This window comes from Drosophila innubila (assembly GCF_004354385.1).
Source record: "Drosophila innubila isolate TH190305 chromosome 2L unlocalized genomic scaffold, UK_Dinn_1.0 4_B_2L, whole genome shotgun sequence".
In the NCBI taxonomy this organism is placed as follows: Eukaryota; Metazoa; Arthropoda; class Insecta; order Diptera; family Drosophilidae; genus Drosophila; species Drosophila innubila.
Genome location: NW_022995372.1, coordinates 13,000,919 through 13,017,331, shown reverse-complemented (window position 1 = coordinate 13,017,331; position 16,413 = coordinate 13,000,919). Strand labels below are relative to the sequence as shown.

Here is a 16,413-nt window from a genome sequence, read left to right as displayed (position 1 = left end):
ATGAGATTTTAAATTGTCCCGGCTAATGTTTTTGATTAAATGGACAAAATGAAAGAAGTCTGCTTTAGAAAGTGTATTCAGCTTTGCTTCTATTTACCACTAGTCAATTGTAGCAGAAGAAAAGATGACTGCGTATTTGATGTTGCTATGAAATGTAAACGCAAAATAAAGAGATGCATCCTGTGAGTGTTTGCTAGCGCTCAGCCTTTGTAGTTGCAGCTGTAGACGTAATTGTTGTAGTTGTTGTTGCTGTTGCTGTTTACACATGTCGCAAATGCATGCGCCATTTGGCAGATGTGTGTAACGCGAATGCGGATACGGAAATGTGAACAAAGCGAAAGTGAAGAGTGCGTTTGAAAGTATGTGTATGTGTATGTGTGCGATTGTGTGTGTGTAAACGTAAATGTGGCTGGATGGGGGCAACGCCGCTCTGCTGGGGCATTGCCGAAGGGCACGAGGCTAGACGTCAGCCTGCTGATGAGTCCACATTACAGCGCTCTTGGCTATTAACTGTTGCAAATATTTGCATAGGCAACCGCGCAGCACTAGACTCTGAAAACAGCAAACAACACAGCACAACACAACACAACACAACACAAACAAGACGAACAAACAATGAGGCATGCAACAGAAGCGGCAGTCTCTGCAACCGACAACATGACTCTACTATACGCATTACCCATCTTTTGAATTTCAAACACTTAGCAATATGAAAAACATGGCGACAACGATGGCAACAAAGCTGACAACAGGTAATAAACTTGACGGCGAATGGCGTGAATGATGATGATGGAACTTATGACTCGAGTAGCAGCTGTTCATCATATCCACTACTCATAAAAATGCAGTAATGTAATTTTAAATCCTTAAGTTTAATATATCAACATATTAAGCTGTAAATGCGAGTAAAATACCTTAAGATATTTTACCGAACATTTTCCTTGATATAAATATTTTTTGCAAAAATATTACTTAGATGGGCCCTTAAATAGAATGCATCACAAGTTCCAAAGAAATTTCTCAAATAGCGTTAAACAAAATTAAATTATTAGTTCGACTCTGTAAAAATAATTTTTCCTCATGCGGACAACGGAATGAGATTTGAAAAGACAAATAAAATAACAAGTAAAACAAACTAATTTAACGGTTATCCTATATATTGTATGCTTATTTGATATTCTTGTAGATAAATAATTATTACAATTTAATAATTGTGAATAATGTTTTGCAGAGTAACTGCTAGTCGAGCATTCTACTTGCGTTTAGATCAATGCTTTATTGAGCTATACCGCCAATCCTGTTAAGTTAATATAAATGTTGCACTTTAGAATATCCATAACTAATAAACCGTGAAGGTTATCTTACATTGTTATATAATTGTTATTGTTATATACAAATCAATTACTACCTCATTTTAGTAAAGGGATTTTCAAGGTTCTGAATCAATTACTGATCAGCGTTATAGCAAAAAAGTTATGTACCATATTACATATATTAAAGATAGTTGCTGAAACAAAATTATTTTGCCGCAATGAATTATTTTATATCCAATACTCATCAATTAAATTATAGTTTATAAAGTGAAATTGGCTAAAAAAAATTTCTTGGTTTATTTTATGAATCTTTGATTTAATTTTCAGTCAAGGAATTTTCAGTCAATTGGATTTTTTTTTAATTTGACGGTTATTATGGACTGTTGTTGATTATGTGTGCCGTTTATTTATTTATTATATTCAACCTTTCATTAAGAAAAACAGTATTTGAATTAATTTACATACACAAAGTTATGAATTTGCAATTAATTTGAATAAGGAATCATTTTTTTAAGTCTTCAGTTGTAACTTCATTAGTACTTGCTGTTCACGAAATTTTTAACTTATAACCAAGTCGACAGTCTTCGTTAGCTTTATGTTAAAGTCTGTGAAAACTGAAGAAACTTAGAAAAGTACATGGATTGCTTTGCTTTCCGGAATTCCCACAATGAATTACAGAAATGAGCAGATATTATATAATGGGTGCCTGAAAGGGAGCTGGGGCATTCCGAAAACCCTTTTTAATTAACTCGCACAAAATGCGCCAACAAAAGATGATCCAAAATACGACTACAACGGCGAAAGGTGCGTTTGTGCCCCATTTTGTTTTTTTTTTTTTTTGCTGCTGTTGCCAGCGGGACATGGCTAAAAGTGAAGCCCTCCATTTTGCGGACTTTGAGTTGAAATTTGGTCTGCAATTGTTGTTGTTGTTATTATATTTTTTTCTGTTGGAACCGCTGACTTCAGCCTTGCTTTACAAATTGTATTTCAACGGTTTTGCGCTTCATTAAAATTGCTGTTAAAATAACACACGCACAAGCGTAAACACACGCCTGGTGAACAGAGGGGAACTAGGTGGTGAATGGTGCGGGGGCTGGGAGGGGAATGAGCACAACTCGTGCACAAGGACGATGGCTGGAGACATGTGTGCGCCAGCTGACAAGTCTTACAACATGATTTTGTGGCTGTGTATCTTTTTGTTTGCCTTTGTGCGTTACAAAAAATGCCTCACAAATAAACACGGTCTAAAAAACTGATGCGCCCGCAAGCAATCTGCAAAAAACATCACCAACAACAATGCTCCTGTTAACCCAAAGTATAACGGATGCTGTCAGGAAAGTAACTTTTTCAGAGTCCCCTCCTGCAGCCCCCTCTAATGTTAGTCCTCTAAGACTGCATCCTATTATATACATCCTATTATATATATACAAATTCCAAATATAAGAATTCAGAGAATTTTTGATTTAACTTACAATATTGCTAGGCTCTAACGGATTTGCAAAAATGTATCTCATTGCTTATGTAAAATTATGTATTAACCAAATTTTCCAAGTTGGTATTTATAGTTCAAGATTCATTATATCTGATGAAAGTAAAGTATAACATCGTAAAATAATTGTTAAAAATAAATGAGATATCAATTCTTAATTTCTTAATCATTCATGTTAAGATCAGGCTTCAAGCAGCTTTAAACTAAATCATTGATGAGGAAACAGAATTATATTACATCTTTTAATATGTTGATAACATATATAAAAATATGACAATACAAATATAGTAAGTATTTAACGGGGACAACATTTGTCTTCTATAAAATTTTAATAATTAATGCACTAATGAACTAGGTTTGTTAAAATTTTTAAAGTCCAACAAAATTTTACAGTAAGCCAGCAAAGTCATCTACTTAAATATATCAAAGAAACTGACTGTTTTGATGACATACAATTCAACACGTTTCCAACGAATTCTTTACAAGAAATACCAAAAAAATGTCAAGTTCCACATACAGCTTTCTTAAGCTCTGCAGATTGTGTCACACAATATCACAGTTCGACGCCTAAAGAGATTGTTTGCCTGCTTATATTCTAGGTCTTTATTTATTTTATAGCCCTTTTCCGCGCTTTCCGGCAAAATTGTTTTCCGATTTTCACCACAAGTCATGGCCAACACCTTCCTCCTAACTTAGCGAAGCGGTTAACCACTGGTGTTTAAAGAACCTCTGATAGAGTGACAACAGGCCAAAAAAGAACGCAACTGAAATTCAGCACAAAAGTTTATTAAATAAAAAGAAGTTAATGAAGCGTAAGCAACACTTTGACAACGATACCAAGAGGACAGAGTACATATTATAAAGAATAACAAAAGGAAAACCACAATAAAGTACCAAAAAGCAAATATAAAACATTAAGGAATCCCCAAAGTTATTTATTACTCATATTGGCTCCTACTATTCTGGATACCCTTGGTTTTTTTTATTGTTATACCCTATTCCTTAGAGAGTAGATAAATAGGATAGATAGCACACATTATTATCTCTGACCTCATAGCAAATATAATTAAATCTGCTCATGAAATTTTCAACACCCTGTATTAAGCAATTATTTACCTAATTATTATTATGAGTTTAGTGTTAGAGAACAAATTGGGGAAAATTGAATTTTTTCACACAAATAAGTATTTTTGGAGCCGCTTGTCATTGAACTTCGTAAGATTTTCATTAACTTAAGATAAAAACTTGACTTCAGTTGGTCAAAATCACAATATAATTTAGAATTAAATAAAGTTTTTGCCCGGTTGTGTGATTTACAGGGTAAAATCGAGTCATCCTCTGTTAGTAGCAATCATATTGTTATGTTCTATTGTTACTTTTCGGTGAATAAAATGCACAGCTGTTGATTTTAAATGATGCTCCTTGTTGCCTGCGGTTTTGTTTTAGTTCCTTGGCTTTCTCCTGCTGTTTTTGTTGTTGTAGCATGCTCCTTATGTAAGTCATGCGCGCCTGCTTTTTTGATGGTTTTGAGCTGTCTTTGTCTTTGGAGCTTTGCCTTATGCCATTGTTTCTGACACTTGGCTTTAAGCGGCTGCTTCAGCGCTCAAAATGTCACGAATTCTTACAATTCTTTCATTTTTATGTTTTTTGTTGCGACAACGTCTGCCGCAGGATCCTTGTTAGACGCTTTTTTCTTTGCTGTTTTGTTGAGCGGCAAATTGAAAAATGTTGAGTGGGGTTAGTGGACAATGTTATTTAGTTGGAGGATCAAACTATTTAAAATTGTTTGAAAAATGAATAAAATAAAATTTAAAAATATTATATTGATTTAAATATTGTGAATATAATTCACAGTTATCTACAAAATCATTGCAAATAGTTTGTTCTAATATTCCTTTGAATTTGTAATTTATAAATAATAAATCAAAAGAACATTGCAATTAAATAGAGCAAATTGTGGTGTGAATAAAATGTTCTTTAATTTATGTATATTATGCACTTGTTATATCGAATGAAAGTTAAATTTAAATGGAAATAAAATGTTTTTAAAGTGGACTGCATTGTACTGAAATTATAATTTAAATTTTGTGAATAATTAATTTTTATTTAATAATAATCAAAGCTGTTTTTCTTGCAAACAGTTATTGTATTAAAAGTAGACAAAACAGTTCAATATCAATTGTTTTAAATATGTTGTGAGTTGACTTTAAATTAAAACCGAACCGTATCTTTAACAAATTCAACAGTTTAGATCACACATAATACATTTCGCCTTCTAACACACTCTATGGACAACGTCACCCACTTTGTGCTCTTTGAGTCATCCTTTTATATTTATTGACTGTTAAACTTTTCATTAGCCATTTCGTTTAATTCGCACACAATAGCAAAGATTCAAAGGCAATGGCAATACAGAACGCCGACAGAACAGTCGCTAGAAGAAGCAAAAAAAAAAAAAAAATGGCAACGAATGAAACAGCAACAAAAAAACATCGGTAAGCATCAGCACTAAGTATAATGTATTTGTGTTGAAAGCAACCACAGCAAAAACTTTATTGCCTGTATGAGTATGTGTGTGTGTATGTTTGTGTTTGAGTATTTGTGTTGCTTTATACCACAGATACAATCAGAGCGCAATTGTCTGCACTGATGAGCGAGTCAATGGAGCGGCCATCATGTACGGTATCCCCCTGCCGCTGCCATCTCATCCCCCCCCCCATTCAGTGTGCTTTTTATGACAAAGAGAGCATCACGTAATCACAATGATAAGAATCACGCATTCTCACACAGACTTACAGACAGATACAATGAGTACGACAAAAATGAGAATTATTTTCGTATGATGATTAAGTGAAAGTTCGCAGCGGAACAAGTAAGCGCAGTTAACTTACAGTGTCGACAAATAAATACCCTCAATGTCTAAAATTAAAATAAACGATACAAATTGAGTTTTAACCTAATACTTTGATAGTAAAATAAACATTTTATAAAAGCAACTCCCATAAACCTTTTTTTAAAAAATAGTTTCCTTTGTAGAAAGTTGCTTATATAGAAAAAAAGGAGTATAAATTTTAAATTTAATCCGTTTTGCGGCATAAAGATATCTAAGAAGTTGTATTTGGTAAAATATTCTCAATTAAGTCTATTAAGAACAGCTTTTTTTCTGATTCTTCATAAAAACAAGTTTTTTTGGTGGTAAGGTTATGGATATAATCCGTCTGCAGACCTCTGATGATTTCTTGCCACCTTGCAATTCATTAAAAATTAAAATAATTTTTTTATTTTTATATATATATCTTAAATATCTCTAAAATAGTCCAATCCAATTTTAATTTCTGGGGAGTTCTACATCAATTATTATACCCTGTACAAATGTATACCAAATATTTTCTATGCCTTCGCTAAGGTTTAAGCAAAAACTTTTATTCAATGTGAAACTTTAAAAAATGGGAAACAACTTTTAGCGACACATGTATGCCTACACATACACACACTCTGAAGAACTGGTTGTGCCATGTAACTGAAATGCTGTGTGTGTATGTGTGTGTGTATGTGCGAATTATTTGAGCTAGAAACATCTGCGATGTGACAGCATGATGCCATGTAGTAAAGCAAAGAGTCGCGCAGCTCTGACCCGCATAAGTATGCTACAAAACATTCTGTTCGCTTGCTTCTCCTGTGACAGAGGCCGAAACTCCCAGACACGTAGACTCATTCCGTTTATTCTGACAACACACCGACAACACACCGACCCACTATGCAGTCGCACAGTCGTAGTGCACAATGCTTAAACAAACATTGTATTGGTGTGACATATATGTTACATATTGCAGCACTTACCCCAACCCTGAAGACCAAGAACTCGGAACCAAGATTCCTACCGTGCTCTACTTGAACAGCAATAAAAGCAACGTGAGAAAATTTCAATGTTTAAGTCAATATCGCATACATAAATATACAAATGTATGTACACATGCAAACTGTTTTTTATAGGTAAGTGGCTGGACGCATTTCTGCATAAAGTCTAGTCCAGTTCACAGCGCCCTTTGAATGCTGCAATACTGGTATTTTTATTTTTTGTATTTCAGTAAGCGTAAAATACGTCAAATTTTAAAATGATTTACAATGAGCTTGCATTTTATTTTTAGCATTGGTTTACATTTTTTTTCGATTTCCGGTCAGTTTTGCGAGTACCATCACATTTATAACATTCGCTCAACTGGAAACATAAAATGCAAAACAATGTAGTTAATTTTCCACTGCGGTTAGCCAGAATATGTACCAAAGTATCTCTTTGTTGCAAACAACAAAATTGACTGAATTTATATTGTCCAAAATGTTTTCAAATCCAGTTATATTACAATATATTCATTTGCTAACGCATTATGCCATTTTCTCCACATCAGTCTGCTTGGCAAGAACTTTTACATTTTTATAGTAAATTTGATATAATATACTGGAATTTTAACTGGATGAAAGTATTAATTTGTGGCTATGCAAATTAATGTACTGTGGATGGGTAGTTTTACTGGTTAAAAATAAATTCAATTGCAAAGCATGAATTATTAGAAAAGCTAATGACAAACACATAAACATCATGTAACAAACTTCTGAAGAAAAATCATCATTCAAGTATTTCGGTCAAAATAATGTTATGGAAATTCCGTTTTCATTTCAAATCGTTGATTTTAAATGCCTTAAATATACTCTGCTTGTATACAAATGGCTCCAGCTTTATTAGTCTTCAAGTTAATTCCAATTAAATATTTCTAAGACTCAACTAATCAATTTATAATTCTAAAGCTGTTTAACGTAAATATTACATTTAAAAGAGTATATAAAAAACCTTTCAAATAAGATATATGATTGCTATAGCAATGTTCCAAAGCCTGCTTCCAGTGCACATTTTAGATAACTAAATTAATTTATTTTAATATTATATATTTAATATCTCTTTCATAAAGCCAATAATTTCTTTAAGAAAACTCATACTTCTCTGGCTTTGTATTAAAAAGAGTCGAAACTATTCCACATGCCATAAATTAATCTTATCGAGACAAGATATATAGCCAAAATGAATCGAAATTTAAATGGCTTTTGATAAATTTTATTTCAGCATAAAAATCATACAATATCGTACTTACCTTATGCCGCCAACGTTTAATATAATCCGATTTTCGCCATCCATGTTGCATGCAACAGTCGTGGTAACAGCAGCGGCATGCCCAAAACTATTTCCGTTAGTCTTTTAGCACTATAAGGTCACCATCAATGCGACTATCATACGGACCCCGTAAATTATAAATTTTAACAACTTTAGTTTCGATCCCAAAAATGTGAGATTAATTTAATATAACTGTTTCATATTATTTTACTCTTTAAAATTTAATTTCCATTCGGCGCAAACTCGGCGCGAAATGCTTTTTAATTAGACCCAAGACTAGGCACGCTCCATGTAGAAGTTGTTGTTGCAAAAGCTTCGGCTTCTCATTGGCATTTAGTTTGCTTTGCATATCCTCGTGGTCCTTTGACTGCAAAGGGAATGAAATATATGGTTTGGGTTTTAGTTGTGGTGCTCCTAAAGTGATGCGCAAGCTGAAATATATTATAATCTAGAGTAATGTGTGTGCTTATACACTAGTGAAATATATTTCGTATGATGGCCAAAAGCTCGCATAATACCCTCACATGGAATACTATAGTTTTGTCTCCAAATATGTTACTCATAACAAAGTAGTAAGTAATATTATATTTTTCGATATCCTGAACAGTCTAATTATGGACTTTAAATAATACAATATGTCTAATTTAAACATAATTTGTAGTTGTACATTTTAATACTATAGTTATGTCTCCAAATATGTTACTCATAACAAAGTAGTAAGTAATATTATATTTTTCGATATCCTGAACAGTCTAATTATGGACTTCAAATAAAACAATATGTCTAACTTAAACATTATTTATAGTCGTACATTTTAAATGACAAAAGATATAGAAACAAATAAAATAATAAAATATACTTTTATGTCTATATGTTTAAAGCTAATCTAAGTTTTTTATTTGAAATCAGCTAAAGTCTCATTTTCGATTTACTTTTAAAAGTTAATCAACACAATGAAAGTATAGTGAAAGTTATGCATCAACTTTGTTATATTTTTTCATTTTAAAACTTAATTTTTATTTTTTTAAGGGTACATAATCTTCGTCCGAACAAAAATAAATTTTTTTTTATGTATGCTTATATATGCTTAGAATTTTATCTATGACGCGCTTTCATGTACCCTGGCAAATGCTTTTGCAGCCCTTCAAAGAAAATAAGTAATTGGTTTTTATCTTTTTTCGGAATTGGTGAGCATTCAGCAAGGAGAACAGGTTAAGCTGGATGCTTAAGTTTCAAGTTGACTTATAGAGGTTATTTCAAAATACTCTGAAAAGCACCATTAAGAATATGTGAAATTTATAAAAAAAAATATTATGAATAAAGTATACAAAGCTCAGCAAACTAAAGCCCAACCTTTAAATAGCATCTGAATATGTTCTGTACATAGAAAATCCGACAACAAGAAATTGAAATTTCGTTCTTATATCGACATTGCATGAATTTAATATGTACCTGAAAGTATTGTCAAAATCAAATTCATGTCTACTCGAAAGAAACCACAAAACATGTAAATATGACAGCTGCCTCGAGTGCCTCATGTTGCTTAAGTTAAAAATTTAAAAGAAAATTCTTTGGCAAACCCTACATTTTAGTTCACTTCAAAGTTGCTCTGTCAAAGTTATTGCTGCCGGGGAAAACTTTTGTTATTTGCAGATTGTGCTGATTGATAGCCATAGGAAAGAGAGAGTGCAAAAAAAGTTTGGATACAAATAAACAGTTTGAGCCCCTAGAAGCTGGCAAACTGACAAATGGCTCTGTGAAAGACAAAAACTGAGAATTTTTAACTTTTTATTGTGATAAACTTATACAAACTATACAAAATTTATATTTGTAATATAAATAACTTTGTTAGAAAAAAAAAGAAATAAATAAAAGTATGACGTTAATACAGAAATAATGAAGGTTTAAGAGATTTAAAAGCACCCAGAAACAAATTTTTTATTTAGAATTTAGAATTTCAGTACATTTGGCAAAAAAAATTATTTCCAGAAAATAAAGTAGAATATTTGTATAGAATTTATAAATGTTTCTTAAATAAATCATTTTAGACTTTTGAAATGATATTTGCTTACTTTTATTTTTTTATCACAATAGAAAATATGAATTGAGCAAATTGAATAATTTAATTTGGGGCAGGCTCACAGCAAATGCAAGCTAATAAAACTCAATGAAAGTAAAAATGTTCAATACACACGGACAGTACACGCGTATATACAAGATACGTATATATACAATATACAAGATACAAGCAGGGACACAGAAAAATTTCCACAATAATGTAGCACGTCATTGCGGCATTTTTATGGCCAACAGAGTCGAAATGTTGTCGATGGCTCTTGCAGTAGATTTAACGATATTTTCTTTTTTTTTATTTCAACCACTTTGCATTGGTATGCAAATTTTTTACTTGGCCGCACTTTTTGCATACTCTGGTAGTACCATTTAAGCCAAGCTGTGGAGAAGCCGCTGTCAAAATAACAAAATGTTGGTTAAGTGTGCCAAAGTCTGTGAAAAAGCCATTCAGCTGGGTGGTTAATCAACTGGCTCTACTTGGAGGACTCAACAAGCTCTGGCTCTCGGTCTCGTTCATCTGACCATCTGACTAGTCAGACAAACAATGTGAACATACTATATACTATACATAGGAGTGCTGCTAACATGCAATCGAGTCAAGTAACTGAAGCTAGAACTGAAGCTGAAGCTGACACAGCTTCAAGTGCGTCATCAATCTCTGCTGCGTAGGGTCCTTTCATTCATAGACTGAGTTGCTGGAAATTGTCAGGGGGTGAGGAGATGGGGACTATGGGAGGGAAGAGCTGCTTGTGCTGAGTGCTTTCACTTTGCGCTTTGTCTTAGTCTCATTGTGCACCGCCTGTTAGTGGCACTTTTGGCCGCAACATTCAGTCAATTTACTTCTCGTTGATATTCTTATGAATTGTGCCTTTAGGAATGAATAATTTTCACTAAAACGGATTTCTATTCGCATTTGGCCTTTTACAGAGCTGTGGCGAATCCTTAAAGATTTTCGCACTTTATCTTTAAAGTTTTAGATAGACAGCATCAAAATAAAGCGAAACTAAACACATATTTAATATCATTAAAAATACGTCACTCATACGCCACATTAAACAAATAATAAAACAAAAACCCAAAAAGCCACGACTAAGTAAGCAAGTTTCAAAGTTTTAACTTGGGACTGGATGACTACTCAAAGTCTTATTCTGCACTAGAGGGCTGTTTGGTTACAATACTTTATTTTATTGAACAAAATTTTCCTTTCGAACCAAAGTACAATTCTTATTAAAAATATTTTAGAATTTAGGATGTCAAAGTATCTTGATCCACTATATCATATAGATGCCAGAATATGCGTTTGGTTATATCTACTAACATCATTTGATTTTGGCCTTCATTTTTTTTTTCTTCTCGACTTAAGTCTACTATATCCTATGTATAATATGTGCTACTATTACACTATTACACTATTCCAATTTTCCATTACTAGCACTATTCCTCCTGTTTTCCTACAATAAAAAAATAAGGAAAAAACGCTAAATTAAATATAAACTGAGTTTTTGGGTGAAGGGTATAACTAAGCTGCAAAGCGAAGTGTAAGTAAAATATCTATCAGTAAGTATGCATCTGTACAAATAGCGTATTCATATCTTATATCTGTGTATCTATGGCAGCAAATAAAGCCGAACATCTGGCAAAACTCAATACAATGGAACATGACAGATGCCAGGGTAAATGTTTGGCAGTAAACGCAAAGTCAACTAAAATAAAAAAAAACAAAAATAGAAAAATATAACAGAAAACACATTGAACAAGTTAGGCAAACCAAACCACAAAATAATATGGAAAGTCAAAAGTGTAAAGACAACAACTGAGCAGACAGAAAAGTTATAAATATTCGAGGTTGAGTTCTGGATTGTTCAGGCCAACAAATTACGGCCAAAATCAATGGCCAAGAAGTGTGCGTTAGTAAACTACGACTACAACTACGACTGTGACTTTGACTACTGTAGTACACAACAAGGTCAGCACGGCATTGTCCGAGTCGAAAGACATTCCCATTGCCAAAGGCGATCAGACCATCAGTGGATGGCAGAGAAACAAAACATTATTATACGGCGCTTTGTAAATGAGCCGGGAAACTGCAACTGACTTGCTTGCTCGCAGGCAAACCTAAACAAACTGACAACTAAATCGTATAAAAATCTCTGATTTAAAATGTATGACTCACAAAGCAAAGAAATAGTTCCTATACTTTGGAAAGATATTTTTCAATAATAATCTCTATTTTTATCAACGCTGCCAACGGATAATGCAAATGCTTGCTATCTAATTAATAAATTACATCTTTAAATATGCTTTCTAATCATACTTTCAAACATACATTTTGTATATTGCAAATTTAATATTAAAGCATATTTATAATTTATTTTAAAAATGTTTTTCAGAATTCCTTGAATTGTTTTAAAATAATAGTTGTACACTTAAGCCTGAACATATTTAATTTTACTTTAATTTAATTTTACGAATTTGATTTATAGAGATGAATTGAATACTAAAATCTTTAACTACAAATCAAAGTTATTGACAGTACAAAATATCACGTGGCAATCGTAAAATATTGAATTCGAATCAATGTGAAGTTAAGGACCAAGAGCTTTCAGGAGTTCGAAACGTGATGACGCTGCACAATAGGGACAACAACAGAAAACCAGTTTGTGTGAAACAAAAAGCTTAAAGCTTTGAGATTAAAACATTTATCTATGATAAAATCCATAATTCGGTTGTCTCAACTAATTCCCCCTCATACCGCAAATATATTGGACGAGCAAAATCCAGCCATAATAAAATCCAACAAAAAAAGAAAATCAAAAATCTAATTATGTATACAAAAAAGGAAGAAAAACTAGTCTCATGCTGAGAATTGCCAAAGGTATTATATTCATACTTGGGTATTCATATGGATTTTATGAAAAAGGTTTATATATTTTACTGTTGATTTGTATGCAGGAATGAACAAAATTTGATTACTACTTGGCAGCTTTTGCATCTAAATGTATAGCTTCGAGTGTATTGTGTTGGGGCGTGGTCATGTTGGCATTCCATCTGCTGGGCATAAAATGAAGAGCACAAGAAATTGAATTAGATTTTATTAGATTTATTATATTATTTCTCTGAAGCATAGACATTCATATTCAGATATGTTTTTTCTATGACGTGGAGTATGCTGTGAAGCTTAGGACCTTTAATCATGAAACGCATAGGATTTCGTTAAATAAAGCTCTAGAAATAAATGCTTAAATAAAAATTATTTAAATACTTAACTTTTTAAGTGAAAGGCGAACCGATGAAATGGCTTAACTATATTAAATTATAAGCATTCTGAATATAAATTCTATTTAATGCATTCCCATAAGTTGCATCCTTAAATATATCAGATTGAGTCATTCAATTATCTTATCAATTTTATTCTACTTAAATAAATGTTATAATAATGGTTTATACGATTTTTTTTTTAATTTTCTCTATATATAATACACAATATTTTTATTTAACTATAATTGTAAATATATAAATATGGATTGCAGACATTATATATTATTATACCGTATGTTTATTAAAATGTATTTATATTTTCTATAAGAAACTTATAAGTCTTTAAAGCCTTTGAATGAAAAGTCAGCGAGCGTACTTAAAAAAATATATATTACATCGATTTGCCATTTGACAGTTCTATAAAATCACAGACACAGATTTGCTTTCGCATTTGTGCTCCTATCGTAAAGATTTATGGGCCATAGAGGAATTGCTTAGAATGGATGGGCTCACGACAATATCAATATGGAATTTCCTTAAAGTTTTCCATCTCAATCTATCGGCAGTTATGTGGAATTTATCCACATATTCTGAAGTCTAAGAACTGCGCAAATCTTTTGAAAATCACTTGAACTACAAGTACGGCCATGAAAACATTTAACTCCTGCACTCGCACATAAATATATATGTATGTATTGATGTAGTATCTGTGTATGCACATACTTATTTTACTTATTTTGGTGCTTACTTTTCAGCAGCTTCTCCTCGAGATGCAACATAAATCAGAAATTGCTCTCCTTCCCCTCCTACATTTTGAATACACAAGCAAAAGTGAAAAAAATGTGTACGTTTGTCATGAGTAAAGTTATTTGAGCTACGACGAGGACAAAGAGTTGGAAGAAGAGCGAAGAAGTGTACGTATGTGTTATTTGGCATTGGCAGGCCGTATCTGAGAAACTGTTTTCTTTTCATTTGCCTCTGCAACGACATGCCAACGAGCACTTATGACATATAATAGAACAAGTATATGAAAAGCTAGTCGGAAAGGCTATAGTCCAGTCCCCGACTATAGGAATACCCGTTATCTACTTTTAGAAGCTTGTATTGCTTTAAAAATTAAAACAGCCATTACTGAAATCTGTTTGTTCCTACAGTAAGCCATTATACATGCCAACATTTAATAAATATATAAAAAAAACTATTTAAATTTATAAATTGTAGCTTCTTAACTGCAATTTATTTCTTCTGCTAACAGGGTATTTTTAAGGACTGTCTGACTCACATTTCAATAGTGAAGTAAGTTTTGTCAAAGTGGAGGGCGTTTTTTCTTATTTATGTTTTTCGTGTTTAATGAATAGCAATTGTAGATAAGTATTGTTTTCCAGCTCCTATCATCGACACACATATTCCACGAATCATTTAAAATTTACGATTATTTTACGAACTGCAATTGAAATAAATTTGCAATGTTTGATGTCGGCATGTCGTCTCGTATTGCGATTTTAATTAAAAGCAAATATGTTTGCTTTAAAGTTAGCAAAACCACTCAAACATTTCATGGCTTTTACGATACATATAACCCTCGAAATTGTTTGCTTAGTTTTGTAGGGGTGTTTACGTTTGTTTACCTTGCGGAAATCCAAACCAAACGTAAATTTTATAATTTTTTTCGTAAATTTGTTTACAACTGTGCATTTTGTGTTGTAACTTTAGGGCTTAAACTCATTTTAGAAGCAACAAGGCTCGCAATATTAATTAAATTGCAAAAGCATTTATTCCCATAATAAACTAAGGGATTAACTGCTCTAAAAACGGCACTGCAAATCTAGTTTTTATGGTATAACTCTTACTTTTCAGTAACATTTGAAATAATTAAAGCGGATTTATGTATTAGAGAAATTGTTTTTAGCAATTATTTTCATTATAAACTTAACTAATTTCAACAAAACTGAATGACATATCTTTTGTCGAGTTTTTCTAAAAAGTCCTCATATTTTTTGTCGTACTTTTACGTGTAGTTGAATTCCGAAGTTGATTTTCAAAATGGCTACAATTCGATGACTGTCTTTCTTCTTATCCGATTCTTGTCTAAAACTGATAACATACATAACAACCAAGATATGCTTTAATTAAGTACCACTAAATGTCTGTAAAAATGTGCTTAATTGCCTCTTTATGCAACACCGACGAAAAGTTGATATGAACATTCCGATGAAATCGTGCTATCATCATCGAAATTAAATCATCAAAATGTTGATAATTTCAACCGACTTAATTTGTACATACCGAAGTTAGTATATACTATACATAAATAACTATGAACTTTATTATTGCTATTTTCTGGACCAAATTTTGTATAACAACCGTACAATCTCAACAGTTATCGTCTCTAAAATAGTCCCATTTATTCTGTAGATTTTTACCGCAAATAACACAACTTATGACACCATCAGAGCATTCTCTGAAAGGGTATACAATGTAATGCATATTGGTCACATGCTGTTTGATATAAGCAAAAGAATGTGAAACGTTAACTGACGTCAATGGCTCTGCATGAGCAGCCTGCACGCGGCATGTTTAATTAAATTTACAAATTATTTTTCTTACAGTTAATACTGTCAACGGCTTCGCAACGCAATGTTGGATAAATTGCAGCAGCACCACCAGAGGCACCAGAGGCACCAGAGGCACCAAAGGAAGCTGAGGCATCTGAAGCATCCACAGCAAAAAGCAAGAGCGTAAGGCTTCCTGGCAAATGCAGGTGCTGATTCCTCCGTTTGGCGCTGGAAAATAGGCTACACGAATCCGTAGGTCAGAGGCATGAGAGCGGCTGAGCCTGTCGATGACGATGCCTGAAGCTAAAGATGAAGCAACGAAACTCGCCTCATCCGTGGCAGCACTTGCAACACTCCCACGAGGAGGAACACGAGGACTAGTCAAGCCTGTTGCCGCTGGCGTTGCCTTTTTGTTGAGATACTTGAGTTTTCTTGAAGTTTTCGTACTTTCAGGGCTTCGCCTATTAGGAAACATTTTTGTACCCTTGCCAAGAGTACAATAATTTTGTCACGAAATGTGTAACACATCAAATGAGGCCTGACAAAACACATAAAGTATAC

At 32.8% G+C, this 16,413-nt stretch overlaps 1 protein-coding gene across 1 annotated transcript in view; it reads right to left on the bottom strand.

Moving 5' to 3' along the window:
* The window catches only part of LOC117779829 (potassium voltage-gated channel protein Shaw), a 34,854-nt gene extending 26,864 nt beyond the window's left edge, over positions 1–7,990 (bottom strand). Inside the window, exon 1 of the mRNA XM_034616151.1 lies at positions 7,947–7,990. Coding sequence (XP_034472042.1) covers positions 7,947–7,990 — 44 coding nt within the window. The remainder of the gene's footprint in view (positions 1–7,946) is intronic.
* Between the last annotated feature and the right edge of the window lie 8,423 nt (positions 7,991–16,413).